General features: G+C 46.2%; 1 protein-coding gene across 3 annotated transcripts in view; it reads right to left on the bottom strand.

The window, feature by feature from the left end:
* The window catches only part of WDR76 (WD repeat domain 76), a 67598-nt gene extending 51536 nt beyond the window's left edge, over window positions 1-16062 (bottom strand). Inside the window, exons 1-3 of one of the 3 annotated variants that reach the window (XM_017347914.3) lie at window positions 15908-16062; window positions 14625-15026; window positions 3141-3233 (exon numbers count right to left, since the gene is read on the bottom strand). In XM_017347914.3, the coding sequence (XP_017203403.3) occupies window positions 3141-3233; window positions 14625-15026; window positions 15908-15964 (552 nt within the window). In that variant the 5' untranslated portion in view covers window positions 15965-16062. 3 annotated transcript variants of the gene reach the window in all.
* Window positions 16063-18713: the final 2651 nt, after the last annotated feature.

The raw sequence follows: 18713 nt of genomic DNA, 5'->3' as shown, positions 1-18713 counted from the left end.
GCCACCTTATAACTACATATATAGTTTACATTTTAAAAAATTAAGTATCTGGGGGCCGGTGCTGTGGTGTAGCAGGTAAAACTGCCACCCTCAGTGCCAGCATCCCATATAGGCGCTGGTTTGAGACCTGGCTGTTCCACTTTTTTTTTTTTTTTTGACAGAGTGGACAGTGAGAGAGAGAGACGAGAGACAGAGAGAAAGGTCTTCCTTCCATTGGTTCACCCCGCAATGGCCGCTGTAGCCGGCCCGCTGCAGGCGGCATACCGTGCCAATCTGAAGCCAGGAGCCAGGTGCCTTTCCTGGTCTCCCATGCGGGTGCAGGGCCCAAGGACCTGGGCCATCCTCCATTGCACTCCCGGGCCACAGCAGAGAGCTGGCCTGGAAGAGGAGCAACCAGGACAGAATCCGGCACCCCGACCGGGGCTAGAACCCGGGGTGCTGGCACTGCAGGCGGAAGATTAGCCTATTGAGCCACGGCGCTGGCCAAGGCTGCTCCACTTCTAATCCAGCTTTCTGCTATAGCCCAGGAAAGCAGTAGAAGATGCCCCAAGTCCTTGGGCCCCTGCATCTACGTGGGAAGACCCAGAGGAAGCTCCTAGTTCCTGGCTCCTGGCTTTGGATAGGCACAGCTCCGGCCGTTGCAGCCAGTTGGGAAGTGAACCAGCAAATGGAAGACCTCTCTCTCTGCCTCTCCTTCTCGCTCTCTTTGTAACTCTGATTTTCAAATAAATAAATAAAATCTTAAAAAAAAAAAAAAAAAAAAAAGGAGGGCCAGCGCTGTGGTGCAGTAGGTTAATCCTCTGCCTGTAGTGCTGGCATCCCATGTGGGCACCGGTTCTAGTCCTGGTTGCTCCTCTTCCAATCCAGCTCTCTGCTGTGGCCTGGGAAAGCAGTAAAAGATGGCCCAAGTGCTTGAGCCCCTGCACCCACGTGGGAGACGAGGAGAAAACACCTGGCTCCTGGCTTTGGATCAGCGCAGCTCCGGCCATGCAGCCATTTGAGGAGTGAACCAATGGAAGGAAGACCTTTCTCTCTCTCTCTCCCTCTCACTGTCTGTAACTCTACCTCTCATATAAATAAATAAAAAAATCTTTAAAAAAAAAAGAATAGGCAAAATTTCTATTCTTTTTTTAAAAAAAGATTTATTTTACTTAAAAGAGTTACAGAGTAGCAGATGCAGAGAGAGGTCTTCCATCAGCTGGTTCACTCCCCCAGTGGCCTCAAGGACCAGAGCTGTGCTGATCTGAGCCAGGAATAGGAGCTTCTTCTGGGTCTCCCATGTGGGTTCAGGGGCCCAAGGGCTTGGGTCATCTTCTACTGCTTTCCCAGGCCACAGCAGAGAGCTGGATAGAAATGGAGCAGCTGAGATTTGAACCAGTGCCCATATGGGATGCCAGCACTGCAGGCGGCAGCTTTACCCACTAAGCCACAGTAACATCCAAAATGTCTATTCTTAAAAATAAAAAATTAAGGATCTGGGGGCAGGCATAGTGAGTAAAGCCATAGCCTGCAATGCCATCATCCCTTAAGGGTGTAGGTTCAAGTCCTGGTTGCTCCAATCCCAATCCAGCTCCCTGCTAATGGCCTGGGAAAGCATAGGAAGATGGTGCTTGGGCCCCTGTACCCACATGGGAGACCAGGAAGAAGCTCCTGGCTCCTGGCTTCAGACCGGCCCAGTTCTGGTCCTTGTGGCCATTTGGGGAATGCACCAGTGGATGGAAGATCCTGGTGCCCATATAGGATGCTGGCACTGCAGGCCGGGGCTTTAGCCTGCTGCGCCACAGCACTGGCCCCAAGTATTTCCTTCTACATTCAGGTCTGTTCACAAAATAAAAATCCTTAAGATAGGATGCTTATTCTTGGTAGCAAACGTGTGACAGGTACACTATCAATAATAAAGACAAGGATGTAATACTACCTAATATACTGGCATTCTATTACCTTGGACCAAGGTGCTGAGTGTACATGATCAAATAAAGCATTTAATCAAGTATACTACTACAAATTAAAAGGTTCAACTTCTGTTGGCAAACCTACTTTGACGTTTTCCATAAAAGCTAAAGGCTACACATTTATATATCAAATCGTATTTTCTTTACCTAAAATCTTATTTAGATTGTCTAAATCTCTGCTGGATTTTCAATTAAACTGATTTAAAAATTTAATTTCCTCAATTAACTCATCATCCTCCCCTCATGATGCAAACATGTAATGAATATTTGAGAATTCAATATTTAGAGAAATCAATTCATTATTAAGTAAATAGAAGGGTTTGATATCTTTTTTTGGCGGGGGGCAAGAATCACACCATACTAAATAGCTGTTCTTGCGCACACAGCAGTTTTATCCCAATGTGAAGAAAGCAATATAAATTATGCCATTAGTCATGATTATAAGATATTAGCAAACATTTATCCTTAAACTTCCCTATATAATGCATATTCCCATCTATTTTTAAAGTTCAAGATTAAAAAATAATTGTACCATCACTCTCCATTACATCCTTCAGCCCACCCTACCAAGTCCCTTTTATCTTTGGTTAAAGCAGCAATTCGGCACATGCCCAACTTCTCTCTTCCCTGAATCCAAGACAACCAGTAAGACACCATACTTTATGTACCACCAAAAGTGAGACAAGCTGCCAATTATTTTAAAATGTCAACTTCAAAATTAATAAAATGCAAAAACAATGTCTTATAATGAATGAAATATCGTAGCTACTTTTAAGGTTTATTTATTTACTTGAGAGGCATACAGAGAGAAGTCCTCCAACAGCTGGCTCACTCTCCAAATGGCCCCAACAGCCAGAGCTGAGCTGATCCGAAGCCAGGAGCCAGGAGCCTCCTCTGGGTCTCCCACATGGGCACAGGGGCCCAAGCACTTGGGCCATCCTCCACTGCCTTCCCAAGTCATCAACAGGGATCTGGATCAGAAATGGAGTAACTGGATTCAAACCGGCACCTAGATGCCTAACCCACTACACCACACAGCCAGACCCGGTAGCTACTTTTTTATAAATACAAAATATGCTCCAAATGTTGCTCTTCTTCATAAGATATACAGAGATCTAATACTGTAAGTATTTTATTGACCTACTAACAGTAGGAATGATATTTTGGTTTTACAGACTTCATACCAACCTCAGACAACTGAAGAGAAGCAAAAAAGTTTGCATTTTCTGATATGTTCTTCAGTCTCTTCCTTTCATATGGTGACAATCCTGAAAAATCATCCTATGAAATTAAACCAAAAAAGATATTATTACTTTACATAATCCATAGCAAAAAGCGCCTCACACAACCAGGTGCTTCATTCTCTGTATGGATACTTTCCTTCAAATTGCACCCTTTCTGTTCATTTCATGTTGCCCTACCAAATGGCAAATAATCCTTGCTGCATTGGACACTGAGTGAAAGAGTCTGAATTTAAGATATTCATGAAATATTTGTACGGCTTCCCAATTAAATAAGAAGTGATCTGAAATTAAGAGTCAAGCAGCATAACCTAATAGCAAATTATTTTGTTGTGGCCATTAATCATACTATTCAAAAATTATCTTTTTATTAAAAGAAACTTCCATTAAACACAGCTGACTGAATAAATACATTTGCTTCTGCTTCCTAAAAACCCACTAACACTTTTTTTTTTTATTTTTTTTTTTTATTTTTTTTTATTTTTTATTTTTTTTTATCTTTTATTTAATGAATATAAATTTCCAAAGTACGTCTCATGGGTTACAATGGCTTTCCCCCCCATACCGTCCCTCCCACCCACCACCCTCCCCTTTCCCACTCCCTCTCCCCTTCCATTCACATCAAGATTCATTTTCGATTATCTTAGTATACAGAAGATCAGCTTAGTATACCTTAAGTAAGGATTTCAACAGTTTGTTCCCACACAGAAACATAAAGTGAAAAATAATAGATGATTTTTTTTAAATGATGATGAAATCAGATCAGACCTATTGTCATGTTTAATCCCAGTGAGAGTCAAGTTGGGAATTGATAGTTTCTTTTCTTTTTTTTTTTTTTTTTTTTTAACAGAAGATCAGTTTAGTGTACATTAAGTAAAGATTTCAACAGTTTGCACCCCCATAGAAACACAAAGTGAAATATACTGTTTGAGTACTCGTTATAGCATTAAGCCTCAGTATAACACTTTTTTTTTTTATTTGAGAGGCAGAGGCAGAGAGAGAGGTCTTTCATCTGCTGGGACACTCCCCAAATGGCCCCAACAGCCAGAGCTGGGCTGATCTGATGTCAGGAGCTTCTTCTGGATCTTCCAAGTGGATGCAGGGGCCCAAGAATTTGGGCCTTCTTCTACTTCTTTCCCAGGTCACAGTAGAGAGCTGGATCAGAAGTGGAGCAGCCAGGACTCAAACCAGTGTCCATATGGGATGTCAGCATTGAAGGCAGCGTTTTTACCCGCCAGGACACAGCACTGGCCCCTAGAAAACTAATTTTTAACACAAATCGCCAGAGATATGAAAAGCTAGTCTGCCAAGATGTGGACATGTCCCCCACATTTCATGTGTTGAAAACTTAATCTCCCAATTTAAATATTAACAATAGTTATAAATGAGGCCCTTGAGAGGTGACTGAACCATGAGAGCTCTGCCCTAACGAATACATTCATGGCTAAATGGGTTATTAGGGGAGTGACTTTGTTATGAAAGCCATTAGATACCCTCTGAAACATTATAAGGTAACAAGAAGACCCTCCTTGCAGACGCCAGGGCCATGCTTGCTCCCAGAATCCCCAGCCTCCAAAACTGAATTAAATACACAAACTCATCAATTTCTTTTCTCTACGAATTATCCTGTCTCTGGTATTCATTCAGTTATAGCAACAAAAAATGGACTAAAAAACAGTATATTCGTGAAATAAGAGCAAAATATCTCAAGAAGGAAAAATTCAAAGAACATAAAAAGAACTCAGTAACAGATATTTTTAAATAAATTAAAAGTCTTAAGGATAGGGCCAGCACTGTAGCATAGAAGATTAACCCTCGGCCTGCAGTGCCAGAATTCCATATGGGTGCCAGTTGAAGTCCCAGCTGCTCCACTTCAGATCCAGCTCCCAGCTAATGCACCTGGAAAAGCAGTGGAAGATCATCCAAGTCCTTGAGCCCATGCACCCACGTGGGAAATCAAGATGAAATTCCCAACTCCTGGCTTCAGCCTGGCCTCGGCAGCCATCTGAGGAGTGAACAAGTGAATGGAAGATTTCTCTCCTCCTCCTCCACTTTCTCTGTATCTCTGCCTTTCAAATAAATAAATATATCTTTAAAAAAATAATAAAATCCAAAAACAGTGATTATTAAAAAAATAAAATCTGTTTTAAAAAAAAGTCTAAGGATATTTAGAAATGAGAACAAAAAGGAAAAGATCAACATATGGACAAAAAAATTGGAGAATCAGTCTTGAATCCATATTCAACTAATAATTCAAGAAAATGGATAATTATTAGAGAAAGAATATTAGAAAGTTTCTCGAAACTGAAGATAACGACTTTCCAGATTAAAAGGTTCCAGAAAAAGGGCACGTGTTGTGGCACAATGGGTTAAGTCCCCACTTGGGATGCTCACATTCCATATCAGACTGCCAGTTTGAGTCTTGAAAGCTCTGCTTCCAATCCAGCTCTCTGCTGATATGCCTGGGAAGCAGCAGGTGATGGCTCAAGTCTGGAGTCCCTGACGTATGTCCCTGACATATGACATGGGAGACCTGGATGGAGCTCCTGGCTCCTGGTCCAACCTGGCTCAGCCCCAGCTATTATGGGCATTTGGGTAATGAACAAATGTATGGAACGTATCTTTCTCTCTCTGTTACTCTGCCTTTCAAATAAATAAATATTTTTTAGAACTTAAAACAAATGAATAAAAGGGGTCAGTGAGTACACAAAACAATAAATGACAAAAGACCCAGGTTCAAGCATATCATCACAAAATTTCATAACACCCAAGATAAAATGAGAAGATTCTAAAAGCTTAAAGATGGAAAAAAAAATCAGGAAGAATTAAGAATCATAATGGCACTAATATTACATTTAGGGAAACTAGAAAACAATGGAGCAATGCATTAAAAATTCTAATGATGGGGCCAGTGCTGTAGCTCAGTGGGTTAACTCCCTGGCCTGAAGGAATGGCATCCCATATGGGTACCAGTTCAAGACCCAGCTGCTTCATTTCTGATCCAGTTATCTGCTGTGGCCTGGGAAAGCAGTAGAAGATGGCCCAAGTCCTTGGGCCCCTGCACCCATGTGGGAGACCCAGAGGAGGCTCCTGGCTCCTGGCTCCTGGCTTCAGATCAGCACAGCTCCAGCCATTGCAGCCAACTGGGGAGTGAACCAACAGGTGGACGACCTCTCTCTCTCTCTCTGAGTAACTGACTTTCAAATAAATATATAAATATTTAAAAAATAAAGATTCTAAGGAAATATTATTTTCAACTAAGATTCTAAATCCGATTAAGTCAAGCCGGCGCCGCGGCTCACTAGGTTAATCCTCCGCCTTGCGGCGCCGGCACACCAGGTTCTAGTCCCGGTCAGGGCGCCGGATTCTGTCCCGGTTGCCTCTCTTCCAGGCCAGCTCTCTGCTGTGGCCCGGGAGTGCAGTGGAGGATGGCCCAAGTGCTTGGGCACTGCACCCCATGGGAGACCAGGAGAAGCACCTGGCTCCTGCCTTCGGATCAGCGTGGTGCGCCAGCCGCAGCGGTGGCCATTGGAGGGTGAACCAATGGCAAAGGAAGACCTTTCTCTCTGTCTCTCTCTCACTGTCCATTCTGCCTGTCAAAAAAAATAAATAAAAAATAAAAATAAATAAATCCAATTAAGTCATCGATCAAAATAATCATTCAGACATTCAAAATATGTTCTCTCTCATATGCTTTTCCTTAGGAAGCTAATGCAAGCTGAACTTCATCAAAATGAAAGTAAAAGAAGAAAAGACAAAGGAGGGGGCCGACATTGTGCCATGGCAGGTGAAGCTACCACCTGCAGCCACCATGTAGGCGCGGGTTCGGTCCCAGCTGCCCCACTTCCGGTTCAGTTCTCTGCTGTGGCCTGGGAAGGCAGTGGAGGATGGCCAGGGTTCTTGGGCCTCTGCACCCACATGAGAGGCCCAGGGGAGCTTCCTGGCTGCTGGCTCCTGGCTTTGGATTGGCACAGCTCTGGATGTTGTGGCCATCTGGGGAGTGAACCAGTAAATGGAAGACCTCCCTCTCTCTGCCTCTTCCTCTTCCTCTCTGTAACTCTGTCTTTCAAATAAATAAATAAATCTTTAAAAAAAAAAAAAAGATTCAGGAAGAGGTTCCAGCATAAATATGATAGAAGAAATTCAAAACAAAACAAAGGCAAAGCAGTAGGAAGATGGAGAGTTCCAGAGTAGTTCACAAAGGGAAAAAAAGCCATCTTTGATTTATTCTGGGAAATTTTGTAATTCTGGTAAAGCTTGCTCTGTACCTAATAAGGATATGAGAAGGGAAAGACATGTATGTGTGAGTGTGAGTGTGTGAAGAGCATGGAGTAAATGAAATAAACTTTAATCATCCATGGTAAGTGAACAGATAACATGGTGGCAGGCAGGGGGGAGCCAAGCGGAAGAAGCTTAATTTTTTTTTTTTTTTTTTTTTGACAGGCGGAGTTATAGACAGTGAGAGAGAGAAAGAACGGTCTTCCTTCCGTTGATTCACTTCCCAAATGGCTGCTACGGCCAGCGCTGCGCCGATCCGAAGCCAGGAGCCAGGTGCTTCTTCCTGGTTGCCCATGTGGGTGCAGGGGCCCATGAACTTGGGCCATCCTCCATTGCCCTCCCGGGCCACAGCAGAGAGCTGGACTGGAAGAGGAGCAACCGGGACTAGAACCCGGCACCCAATATGGAATGCCGTCACTGCAGGCAGAGGATTAACCAAGTGAGCCACGGTGCTGGCCCCAAGAAGCCAAATTTTTAAAAGTACCATTTCCTTGGCCAGCACCGCGGCTCACTAGGCTAATCCTCAGCCTGCAGCACCGGCACCCTGGGTTCTAATCCTGATTGGGGCACCAGGTTCTGTCCCGGTTGCTCTTCTTCCAGTCCAGCTCTCTGCTGTGGCCCACGACGGCAGTGGAGGATGGCCCAAGTGCTTGGGCCCTGCACCCGCATGGGAGACCAGGAGGAAGCACCTGGCTCCTGGCTTCAGATCGACGTAGCACGCCAGTCGTAGTGGCCATTTGGGGGGTGAACCAATGGAAGAAGACCTTTCTCTCTGTCTCTAACTCTGCCTGTCAAAATAAATAAATAAATAAAAATTAAAAATAAAAATGTACCATTTTCTTTTGAGCAGCAATCAAGATCAGTGAGGTATGTGGCAGGAAAAAAAATTACTTTTTAATTATTTGCTTTCACTTTATTTGAAAGACAGAGAGAGTTCCTCCATCTGCTGGCTCACTCCCCAAATGCCCACAACAGTTAGGACTGAGCCAGGTTGAAGCTGGGAGCCAAGAATTCAATCCAGGTCTCCCACATGGGTGGCAGGGTCCCAGGTACTTGAGTCATCACCTACTGTCCCCAGGGTGCTCATAAGCAGGAAGCTGGAATTGGAGTCAAGAGTCAAACCGAGGCACTCCAATATAGGATGTAGATGTAGCAAGTGGCATGCATCTTAACTGCAATACGAAATGCCCCCTCCAGGACCATTTCTTACTGCTAAAAATTCCATAAACTACCGAAGTACCAAATCTTATACATATTATTTTTTTTTCCTATATATACCACCCATGATAAAGTTAGCTTATAATCAGACATAGTAAGAGATTAGTAACAATGGGGCCGGCGCTGTGGCGCAGTGGGTTAACACCCTGGCCTGAAGCACCGGTATCCCATATGGGCGCCGGTTCTGGTCCCGGCTGCTCCTCTTCCAATCCAGCTCTCTGCCATGGCCTGGGATAGCAGTGCAGGATGGCCCTAAGCCCTTGGGCCCCTGCACCCACGTGGAAGACCCGGAGGAGGCTCCTGGCTTTGGATCAGCACAGCTCTAGCCATTGCAGCCATCTGGGGAGTGAATCAGAGGATGGAAGACCCCTCTCTCTCTCTGCCTCTCCTTTCTCTCTGTAACTCTGTCTTTCAAATAAATAAATCTTAAAAAAAAAAAAAAGAGAGAGAGAGAGATATTAGTAACAGTAACAGGAGCAGGTATAGTGGCAAAGAGGGTTAAGCGGCTGCTTGGGATGCTACATCCCACATCAGAGCCTGGGTTGAGTCCCAGCTGCTCCATGCTTCCAATCTAGCTTCTTGCTGACAGATACAGGAGGCAGCAGATGATGGCCCAAGTACATGAGCTCCTGCCACCCACATAGGGGCCTGGATGACTTTCCTGGCTCCAGCTTCAGCCTGGCCCATTCTTGGCTGTTACAAACATATAGGGACTGAATCAGCAGATGGAAGATCTATTTCTCTTTCTCTCTTGTTCTGTCTTTCAAATAAATAAACTTTAAATGTAAATATATTATTATTAAAGTTATATAAGCAGCCAGCGCCACAGCTCACTAGGCTAATCCTCCGCCTTGCGGCGCCGGCACACCGGGTTCAAGTCCCGGTCGGGGCGCCGGATTCTGTCCCAGTTGCCCCTCTTCCAGGCCAGCTCTCTGCTGTGGCCAGGGAGTGCAGTGGAGGATGGCCCAAGGCCTTGGGCCCTGCACCCCATGGGAGACCAGGATAAGTACCTGGCTCCTGCCATCGGATCAGCATGGTGCGCCAGCCACAGCACCCCGGCCGCGGCGGCCATTGGAGGATGAACCAACGACAAAGGAAGACCTTTGTCTCTGTCTCTCTCTCTCTCACTGTCCACTCTGCCTGCCCAAAAAAAAAAAGATAAATGCAGGGATTTAAAAAAAAAAGAATGAATTATTTTATTAAAAATTATGCACAGCTTTATCTAAGAAAGAGTATACTGAACATTTATGATTATGCTTCACTTTCTCTGATGTTGAAGTCTTTGAAAAGTTTATGAAAAATAAGTATGAATAAAGTTGCACGAATTTCAGTTTTCTTTGCTTCAAAATAAACCTATCTTTAAATTCTATTTTCATTCCCCCCCCCCCCCCAGTTTATTCAAGAGGCAGAGAGAGAGAGCATGTTCTCATCCACCAGTTCACTCAAAATACCTGCAACAGCCAGGACTAGGTTAGGATAAAGCTAGGAGTCCGGGGGCTAGTGCTGTGGCGTGGCAGGTAAAGCCACCGTTTGCGGTGCTGGTATCCCATATGGGCACCGGTTCAAGTCCCAGCTGCTCCACTTCCAATCCTGCTTTCTGCTATGGCCTGGGAAAGCAGAAGATGGCCCAAGTCCTTGGGCCCTTGCACCCCTGTGGGAAGACCCAGAGGAAGTTCATGGCTCCTGGCTTTGGATTGGCACAGCTCCAGCCGTCATGGCCAATTGGGGAATAAACCAGCAGATGGAAGATCTCTCTCTCTCTCTCTCTGCCTCTCCTCCTCTCTGTGTGTGTAACTCTTTCAAATAAATAAATGAATAAATAAATATTAAAAAAAAAAAAAAAAAAAGCTGGGAGCCAGGAACTCAATCCAAGTCTGCCACATGTGCAGCAAGGACCAATTACCCAAGCTATCACCCAGAGTCTGCACTGGCAGGAAGGTGGAATCAGAAACTGAACCCAGGCATCCCGAAACAGGATGCAGGCATCCCAATCACATGTCTTAATCACTAGGCCACATGCCCACTCCTTCTTGTCCTCTTTATGACATTTTTCTTTGTTTTAATAAGATATATTTTATCTTTTTGAAAGGCAGAATTACAGAGAGAAGGAGAGAGAGAGGGAGAGATAGAGAGGTGATCCATCTGCTAGTTTACCCCCCAATTGGCCACAACAACAGGGGCTGGGCCAGGCCAAAGCCAAGAGCCAGGAATGACTTTCCAGTCTCCCACGTGGGTACAGGGGCCCAAACACTTGGACCATCTGCTGCTGCTTTCCCAGACACATTATTAGCAGGCAGCTGGATCAGAAATGGAGCAGCCACCAGGACTTGAACCAGCCCCAATATGGGATGCCAGTGTCAACAGAGGGCGGCTTAACCTGCTATGCCACATTCCGGCCCTGAACCCTTTTACTTATATCAAACTAAAATGTTTTTTATACTCAGAATCTTACAGTCTAAGAGGCCAAAGAGATAATTTAATCCAGTGGTTCTCAAAGTACAGTCTTAGGTCAAAATATGCAAGTTTTATGCCCCAACTCCAACATCATTTTGGAATCAGAAATTGGTGATGATAGAGCCCTGGAGTTTGTTTCTTCTTCTTTTTTTTTTTTTTTTTTTGTGTGTGTAAGATTCATTTATTTAATTAAAGGCAGAATTACAGAGATATAACAAAGACAGAAAGATCTTCCATCTGCTGGTTCACTCCCCAAATGGCCACAACGACCATGGCTAGCCCAGGCCAAAGCCAGGAACTTCATCTGGGTCTTCCACACTGGTGGAGGAGCCTGAGTTCTTGGGCCATTTTTCACTGCTTTTCCCAGGCCATTAGCAGAGAGCTGGATCAGAAGTGGAGCAGCCAGGACTTGGATTGGCAACCACATGGGATTCTGGCGCTGCAGTAGGTGGCTTTTTTTTTTTTTTTTTTTTTGAAAGGCAGAGTGGACAGTGAGAGAGAGAGAAAGGTCTTCCTTTGCCGTTGGTTCACCCTCCAATGGCCGCCGCGCCGATCCGATGGCAGGAGCCAGGTACTTATCCTGGTCTCCCATGGGGTGCAGGGCCCAAGCACTTGAGCCATCCTCCACTGCACTCCCTGGCCACAGCAGAGAGCTGGCCTGGAAGAGGGGCAACTGGGACAGAATCCGGCACCCCGACCAGGACTAGAACCCGGTGTGTCGGTGCCGCAAGGCGGAGGATTAGCCTAGTGAGCCGGCCTACAGTAGGTGGCTTTAATACACTGTAACACGGCGCTGACACCTGTGTGGAGTTTTAACAAGCCTTCCACGTAATTCTGATATAGGCCAAAATCCTCCATGCAAGGTAAAGGAACAAGGTTTCTTATAAGTGGCCATGCCTAGAGGCTAGACTTTCAACCTCCAAATAAATTTATTATTTACTCTGCGTGGTTCTACCTGGGTCCTGATTCTTAGCTCTGGAACAATAAAATATAAATAAAATTTGTATTTCATAACAACACTTCAATTATCCTATCACCCATTCACCAACATCATTTTCTGTTCCTCTAGTTCCATTAACTTTTTGTCACGTGGTATGCTTTTTTTTGAGATTTACTTATTTTATTTGAAAGGCAGTTACAGAGAGGCAGAGGCAAAGAAAGAGAGGTCTTTCATCTGCTGGTTCACTCCCCAGAGGACTGCAAACGCCAGAGCTGCGCCGATCTGGAGCCAGGAGCTTCCTCCAGGTTTCTCATGTGAGTGCAATGGCCCAAGGAGTTGGGCCATCTTCTACAGCTTCCTCGGGCCACAGTAGAGTGTTGAATCAGAAGAGGAGCAGCCAGGACTCGAACTGGCACCCATATGGGATGCCAGTAGTGAAGGCAGTGGCTTTACCCGCGATGCCACAGTGCCAGCCTCATGTGGTATGCTCTTATCTTGTCCAACATAAAAATTGTCACTTTGAATGGAGCACAACACTCCTAGTAAGTAGCAGATGTCAAAAGAATTAGATATTTAGGCCAGCGCTGCGGCTCACTTGGCTAATCCTCCGCCTGCAGCGCCGGCACCCGGGTTCTACTCCTGCTTGGGGTGCCAGATTCTGTCCCAGTTGCTCCTCTTCCAGTCCAGCAGTCTACTGTGGCCCAGGAAGGCAGTGCAGGATGGTCCAAGTGCTTGGGCCCTGCACCCGCATGGGAGACCAGGAGGAAGCACCTGGCTCCTGGCTTTGGATCAGCGCAGCGCGATAGCCATAGCGGCCATTTTGAAAGTGAACCAACGGAAGGAAGACCTTTCTCTCTGTCTCTCTTTCTCACTAACTCTGCCTGTCCAAAAAAAATAAAAATAAAAAAAAAAAAAAATGAGATATTTAATTCCTTAAAAGTAATTTGAAATATAAAATAAGATTAATAAGTGTTTCTCACATATCTTCTTCTCTACTCCATCATTTGTCTCCTTTTTTATTTAAAAGAAATACTAGAGTGGCCAGCACTGTGCCACAGTGGGTTAACGCCCTGGCCTGAAGAACCGGCATCCCATATGGGCACTGGTTCAAGACTCGGCTGCTTCTCTTCCAATCCAGGTCTCTGCTCATGGCCTGGGAAAGCAGTAGAGATGGCCAAGTCCTTGGCCCCCTGCACCCTCAATGGGAAACCCAGAAGAAGCTCCTGGCTCCTGGCTTTGGATTGGCTCAGCTTCAGCCACTGCAGCCATTTGGGGAGTGAACCAGGGGATGGAAGACCTTTCCTTCTGTCTCTCCCTCTCTCTGTCTGTATGTAACTGTACCTCTTGGGACTTGAACCGGCGCCTATATGGGATGCCGGTACTGCAGGCTGGGGCTTTAACTCGCTGCACCACAGCACCGACCCATAAAATCTTAAAATAATAAAATTTCCTGAGGCCAGCATAATTTTTGGTAAAGCCCAAAACAAATAAAAAATAAATAAATAAAGCTGCCATCTGTGACCCTGGCATACCATATGAGCGCCAATTTGTGTCCTGGATACTCCACTTCCAATCTAGCTCCCTGCTAATAGCCTGAGCAAAGCAGCAGAAGATGGCCCAAGTACTTGGGCCCCTGCCAGCCACTTAGGAGACCAAGATGAAGCTCTTGGCTCCTGGCTTCCACCTGGCTCAGCCCTGGCCTTTGCGGCTGCTTGGGGGTAAACCAGCAGATGGAAGCTCTCTCTCCCTCTCTCTGTAACTCTTTAAAGTAAATAAATAAATCTTTAAAAATGAATGGCTGGTGTTGTGGCATAGCAGGTAAGGCCATCGTCTGCAGCACCAGCATCCCATGTGGGCACCAGTTTGAGATTCAGCTGCTCCACTTCCAATCCAGCTCCCTACTAATGCCCCTGGGAAAGCAACAGAAGATGGCTCAAGTCCTTGGGCATCTGCATCCATGTGGGAGAGCCAGATGAAGCTCCTGGTTCTGGTCTGACCCAGCCCTGGCCATTGTGGCCATTTGGGGAATAAACCAGCGAATGTAATCCTGCCTTTCAAATAAAAAGCATAAATTAAAAAGTAAGTGGCATCATTTTAAATAAATTAATTAAGTTAAATTTCCAGGGGTCAGGTGTTTGGACTAGCCATTTAAGGCTAATCAGGGTGCCCACCTGCCATAGAGAAGTACCCAAGTCCAAGTTCCACTCTGTATTCCAGTCTCCTAATAATACAGATCCTAAGAGGCAAAAGGCTACAGGTCTATCAAATATTTTGGTCCCTGCCTCCCCCACAGGAGACCCGGACTGAGTTCCCAGCTGCCAGCTTCAGCCTGGCCCAGTTCTGGACATTGGTGGCATTCTGCATGTAAACCAGCAAACAGGAGTTCACTGTCTTTGCCTCTCTAATAGCTAAAAAATAAATTTCCATTAAACTTACATTAGATGATAGAATAGTTTGAACCTTATATTACCAAAGCATCAAATTTTAAAACAATAAGAAAAAAAAAAAAAAAAAAAAACAAGCTACTAATTAAATCCTTACCAGGCCTGGTGTGTTATCTTCATCACTTTCTCCATCCTGACTGCTTTCCACATCATCACTGAGAATCACCACATCTGAAGTACTCTTGTATGGCAGCTTGCTACTTTCAGTATTTATATCTAGGGATGGTTTTTGCACAGTAGATTCTGTCTTGGAGGATGTGGCTTTCATCTTTGGAGTTAAAAGCATTCTGCAAGTTTTCTTTATTTCAGTTTTCTTACACATGACTTCATTGTTAGAATTCTTTTCTAATAGGGATTTGGGGCACTTAAATTGGCCTAGTTTGTAAGTATTCAGTGAGAAAGGCGTAAGATAAACCTTTGCTGTTTTTCCTAAAACCGTAGTCTGTATTGGTCTCAGAGATACATAATCAGTGTTTTCGTTTTCTTTATATTCATTCACCTGTTCGGGTCAACAAAGGAAAACAGAATTAGAATTCCAGGGCTTATACTTACAGATTGGTAAAAACAAATCTAATTCCTATTTAATAATGACAACATAAATCCAAATTGACAGCCTGTTAAGGAAGCCTTTGGGGGCCAGTGTTGTAGTGCAGAAACAATGGCATCCTGCACGGGCACCAGTTCAAGTCCTGGCTGCTCTACTTCCAATCCAGCTCCCTGCTAATGGCCTGGGAAAAGCAGTGGAACATATTCCAAGTGCTTGGGCCCCTGCCACCCACATGGGAGACCCGGATGAAGCTCTTGGCTTCAGCCTGGCCCAGCCCTGGCCCTTGCGGCCATTCGGGGAGTGAACCAGCAGATGGAAGACTTCTCTGTGTGTAACTCTGCCTTTCAAATAAATAAATCTTTAAAAAAAAAAAAAAAAAGAAAGAAAGAAAAAAAGGGAAAATTCTGCCCCTCCAAAATCTACATATGAAATTAATCAGAATATATTTATTCATTCCGGGCACATTTCTTATCCATGTAAGTTAGCCAAACCAATAATGAGGAGTAGCACTTGTCACTAAGGAGCCTACCCCCCCAACTGTCAGTTTCCGACTAGCTGGAATTGTTTTTACAGAGTGCGGGGAAAGGGTCACTAACCTCTGCAAAAGCAAACGCCGCGGGCAGGAGAAAGGGAGCCCCAGAGCCATTCCTGCCTCTCTAGGATTCCTGATGAGAACTTTCCCAAACACTTAAGGCCTAATTTTCCACAGAGGAAAACAAGCGCAGGAATCCCCGCTTATCCCCTGTGCCAAGCGCCCGCGCCCAGCAAACTCTCCGCCGGAGACCGAGGCAGAAGCACACTCGCGGAAGCGTCAACCCGCCTGTCACTTTTACCTGGGACCGCTGTCTGGAGCCCGCCTTCTCCTCAGCTGCAGTGCCGGACCCCGACATCTTGCCGCGCCTTAGCAGCCGGCGTCTTCCCGCCAAAGATTGAGGCGGAAGGCCCGGGTGGGAGGAGCCGGAACGCGGGGGCGGGACAGCGGGTGGAGGAGGCCCGGGGCGGCTCGGCGCTCCCCTCGGGGGTCGCAGGGTAGAGGCTGGCGCTTCCTAGGCAGGCCACCCCTGGCAACATTTTTACCCTGGGTCCGGTGATTGTGATGTTGATGCTACTGGGATCTCGCTTATGAAAAATACTGGCGCTTCTAAGAAAAAAACACCTTGCCTTATAATCTGAACCTGGAGCAGGCTCAGCCTAGATGCCTTGGGGTGCGGGGAAAATGGGAGTGCAAAGTCAACACTGCAGCCTTACCACAGTCCACAGCTCCCTTGTAATTCTAACTCCACCACCAGAAAAGTACTCCCATGCCTACCCGGCTATCTTGTTCCTAGGAAGACAAGTGTTTTGGTTCAAGAGCTCATAACTTAATGCTGATTTAAATTTCACCTGGCCTCTGTCCACCTGTTAACAGACCGTGGGGCAAGCACTGTGTGGTGCGGTGTGGGGTTAAGCCTCTGCTTGTGAATGATGCCGGTAACCCATATCAGAGTCCTGGCTTCTCGCCTTCGGATCCAGCTGCCGGCTAACATGCCTATGAAGGCAGCAGATGATGGTCTAAGTGCTCGGGTCCCTGCCACCCATGTGGGAGACCTAGAACGAACTACTGGCTCTCGCCTAACCCAGCCTGAGTGTTGCAACCATTTAAAACTGGAGTGGATGGAAAATGCCTCTTTCCCTCTTACTCTCTCTCCTCTCTCTGTTGCTCTGCCTTCAAAATAAATGTCTTTGGCAAAAAAACTGAAGATGAGGTTTTTTATTTTTTTTTATTTGACAGATAGAGATATAAACAGTGAGAGAGAGAGAGAGACAGAGAGAAAGGACTTCCTTCAGATGGTTTACCCCCCAAATGGCCACTACGGCCGGTCCCCTGCGCCAATCCGAAGCCAGGAGACAGGTGCCTCTTCCTGGACTCCCATGCAGGTGCAGGGCCCTAAGCACTTGGGCCATCCTCCACTGTCCTCCCGGGCCACAGCAGAGAGCTGGACTGGAAGAGGAGCAACCGGGACTAGAACCCGGCACCCATATGGGATGCCGGTGCCTCAGGCGGAGGATTAACCAAATGAGCAAAGGTGTCGGCCCCTGGAGATGAGATTTAAAAGCCCAAATCCTGGGGAAAAGTTGAGACTAAAATAATTTATATATCATAAAATATAGCACACTATGCTTCATAGTCACAGCCATACTAATCTTTTTTTTGCCATATTCTCTTGGTTATCATAAACCACAGGAATTTTCTGTCCATCAGGTTCACTCCTGGACAACAGAATTCTATGAGCTGATAAATCCATGACATAAAATTTTGTCTATTCTGTTTGTTTAACAGGCAGAGTTAGACAGTGAGAGAGAGAGCCAGAGAGAAAGGTCTTCCTTCTGTCGGTTTACCCCCCAAATGGCCGCTACGGCTGGCCCGCTGCGCCAATCTGAAGTCAGGAGCCAGGTGCTTCCTCCTGGTCTCCCATGTGGGTGCAGGGCCCAAGCACCTGGGCCATCCTTCACTGCACTCCCTGGCCACAGCAGAGAGCTGGACTGGAAGAGGAGCAACCGGGACAGAGACGGCGCTCCAACCGGGACTAGAACCTGGGGTGGGGGCGCCACAGGCGGAGGATTAGCCAAGTGAACCATGGCGCCGGCCATAATTTTTCTATTCTTCAGCATTCTTTCTAGCCCCAAACTATACCCTTGGTTGGTTCCTTAAGATTTGTCCATTTCACTTTCTGTCATACCACAGCCTCTTTTAAGTACACAGGTGAAATCATTAAAGAGCTAATCATAGTAGCAGCACCTTCAAGGCCCTCCAAAACCTGGTACCTGAAGAACTCAGACTACTAGTCAACTTAAATTACTGATGAAGGCCCGCGCTGCAGCTCACTGGGCTAATCCTCTGCCTGCGGCGCCGGCACCCCAGCACCCCAGATTCTGTCCCGGTTGCTCCTCTTCCAGTCCAGCTCTCTGCTGTGGCCCGGGAGTGCAGTGGAAGATGGCCCAGGTGATTTGGCCCTGCATTCACATGGGAGACCAGGAGGAAGCACCTGGCTCCTGGCTTCAGATCAGCACAGCGTGCTGGCCGTAGCAGCCATTTGGGGGGCAAACCGATGGAAGGAAGACCTCTCTCTCTCTCTCTCTCTCACTGTCTAACTCTGCCTGTCAAAAAAAAATTACTGTCCAGCGCCGGGCTCACTTGGCTAATCCTCCGCCTGCGGCGCAAGCATCCCAGGTTCTAGTCCTAGTTGGGGTGCCGTATTCTATCCTGGTTGCTCCTCTTCCAGTCCAGCTCTCTGCTTTGGCCCAGGAGGGCAGTGGAGGATGGCTCGAAGTGCTCAGGCCCTGCACCCGCATGGGAGACCAGGAGGAAGCACCTGGCTCCTGGCTTCGGCCACAACACACCAGTCGTGGTGGCCATTTGGAGGGTGAAGCAATGGAAAGGAAGACCTTTCTCTGTTTCTCATTGTCTAACTCTGCCTGTCAAAAAAAAATAAATTACTGGTGAAAGCAAACTACCACAGCATTTCTGAACTTCAAGATTTTTCTCAGATAGTCCCTTCTGTATCCCACCGCAGCAGTTCTGAAGTCCTTTCTTTGGTGAAATGTTAACTTCAAATTAGTCATTTTTTTGCACAACTTATAAATTGGGGCTGCTTTTGT

This window comes from Oryctolagus cuniculus, chromosome 12 (assembly GCF_964237555.1).
Source record: "Oryctolagus cuniculus chromosome 12, mOryCun1.1, whole genome shotgun sequence".
Taxonomy (NCBI): domain Eukaryota; kingdom Metazoa; phylum Chordata; class Mammalia; order Lagomorpha; family Leporidae; genus Oryctolagus; species Oryctolagus cuniculus.
Note: the sequence above shows the minus strand (reverse complement) of the source record. Positions and strands in the feature narration are given on the sequence as shown.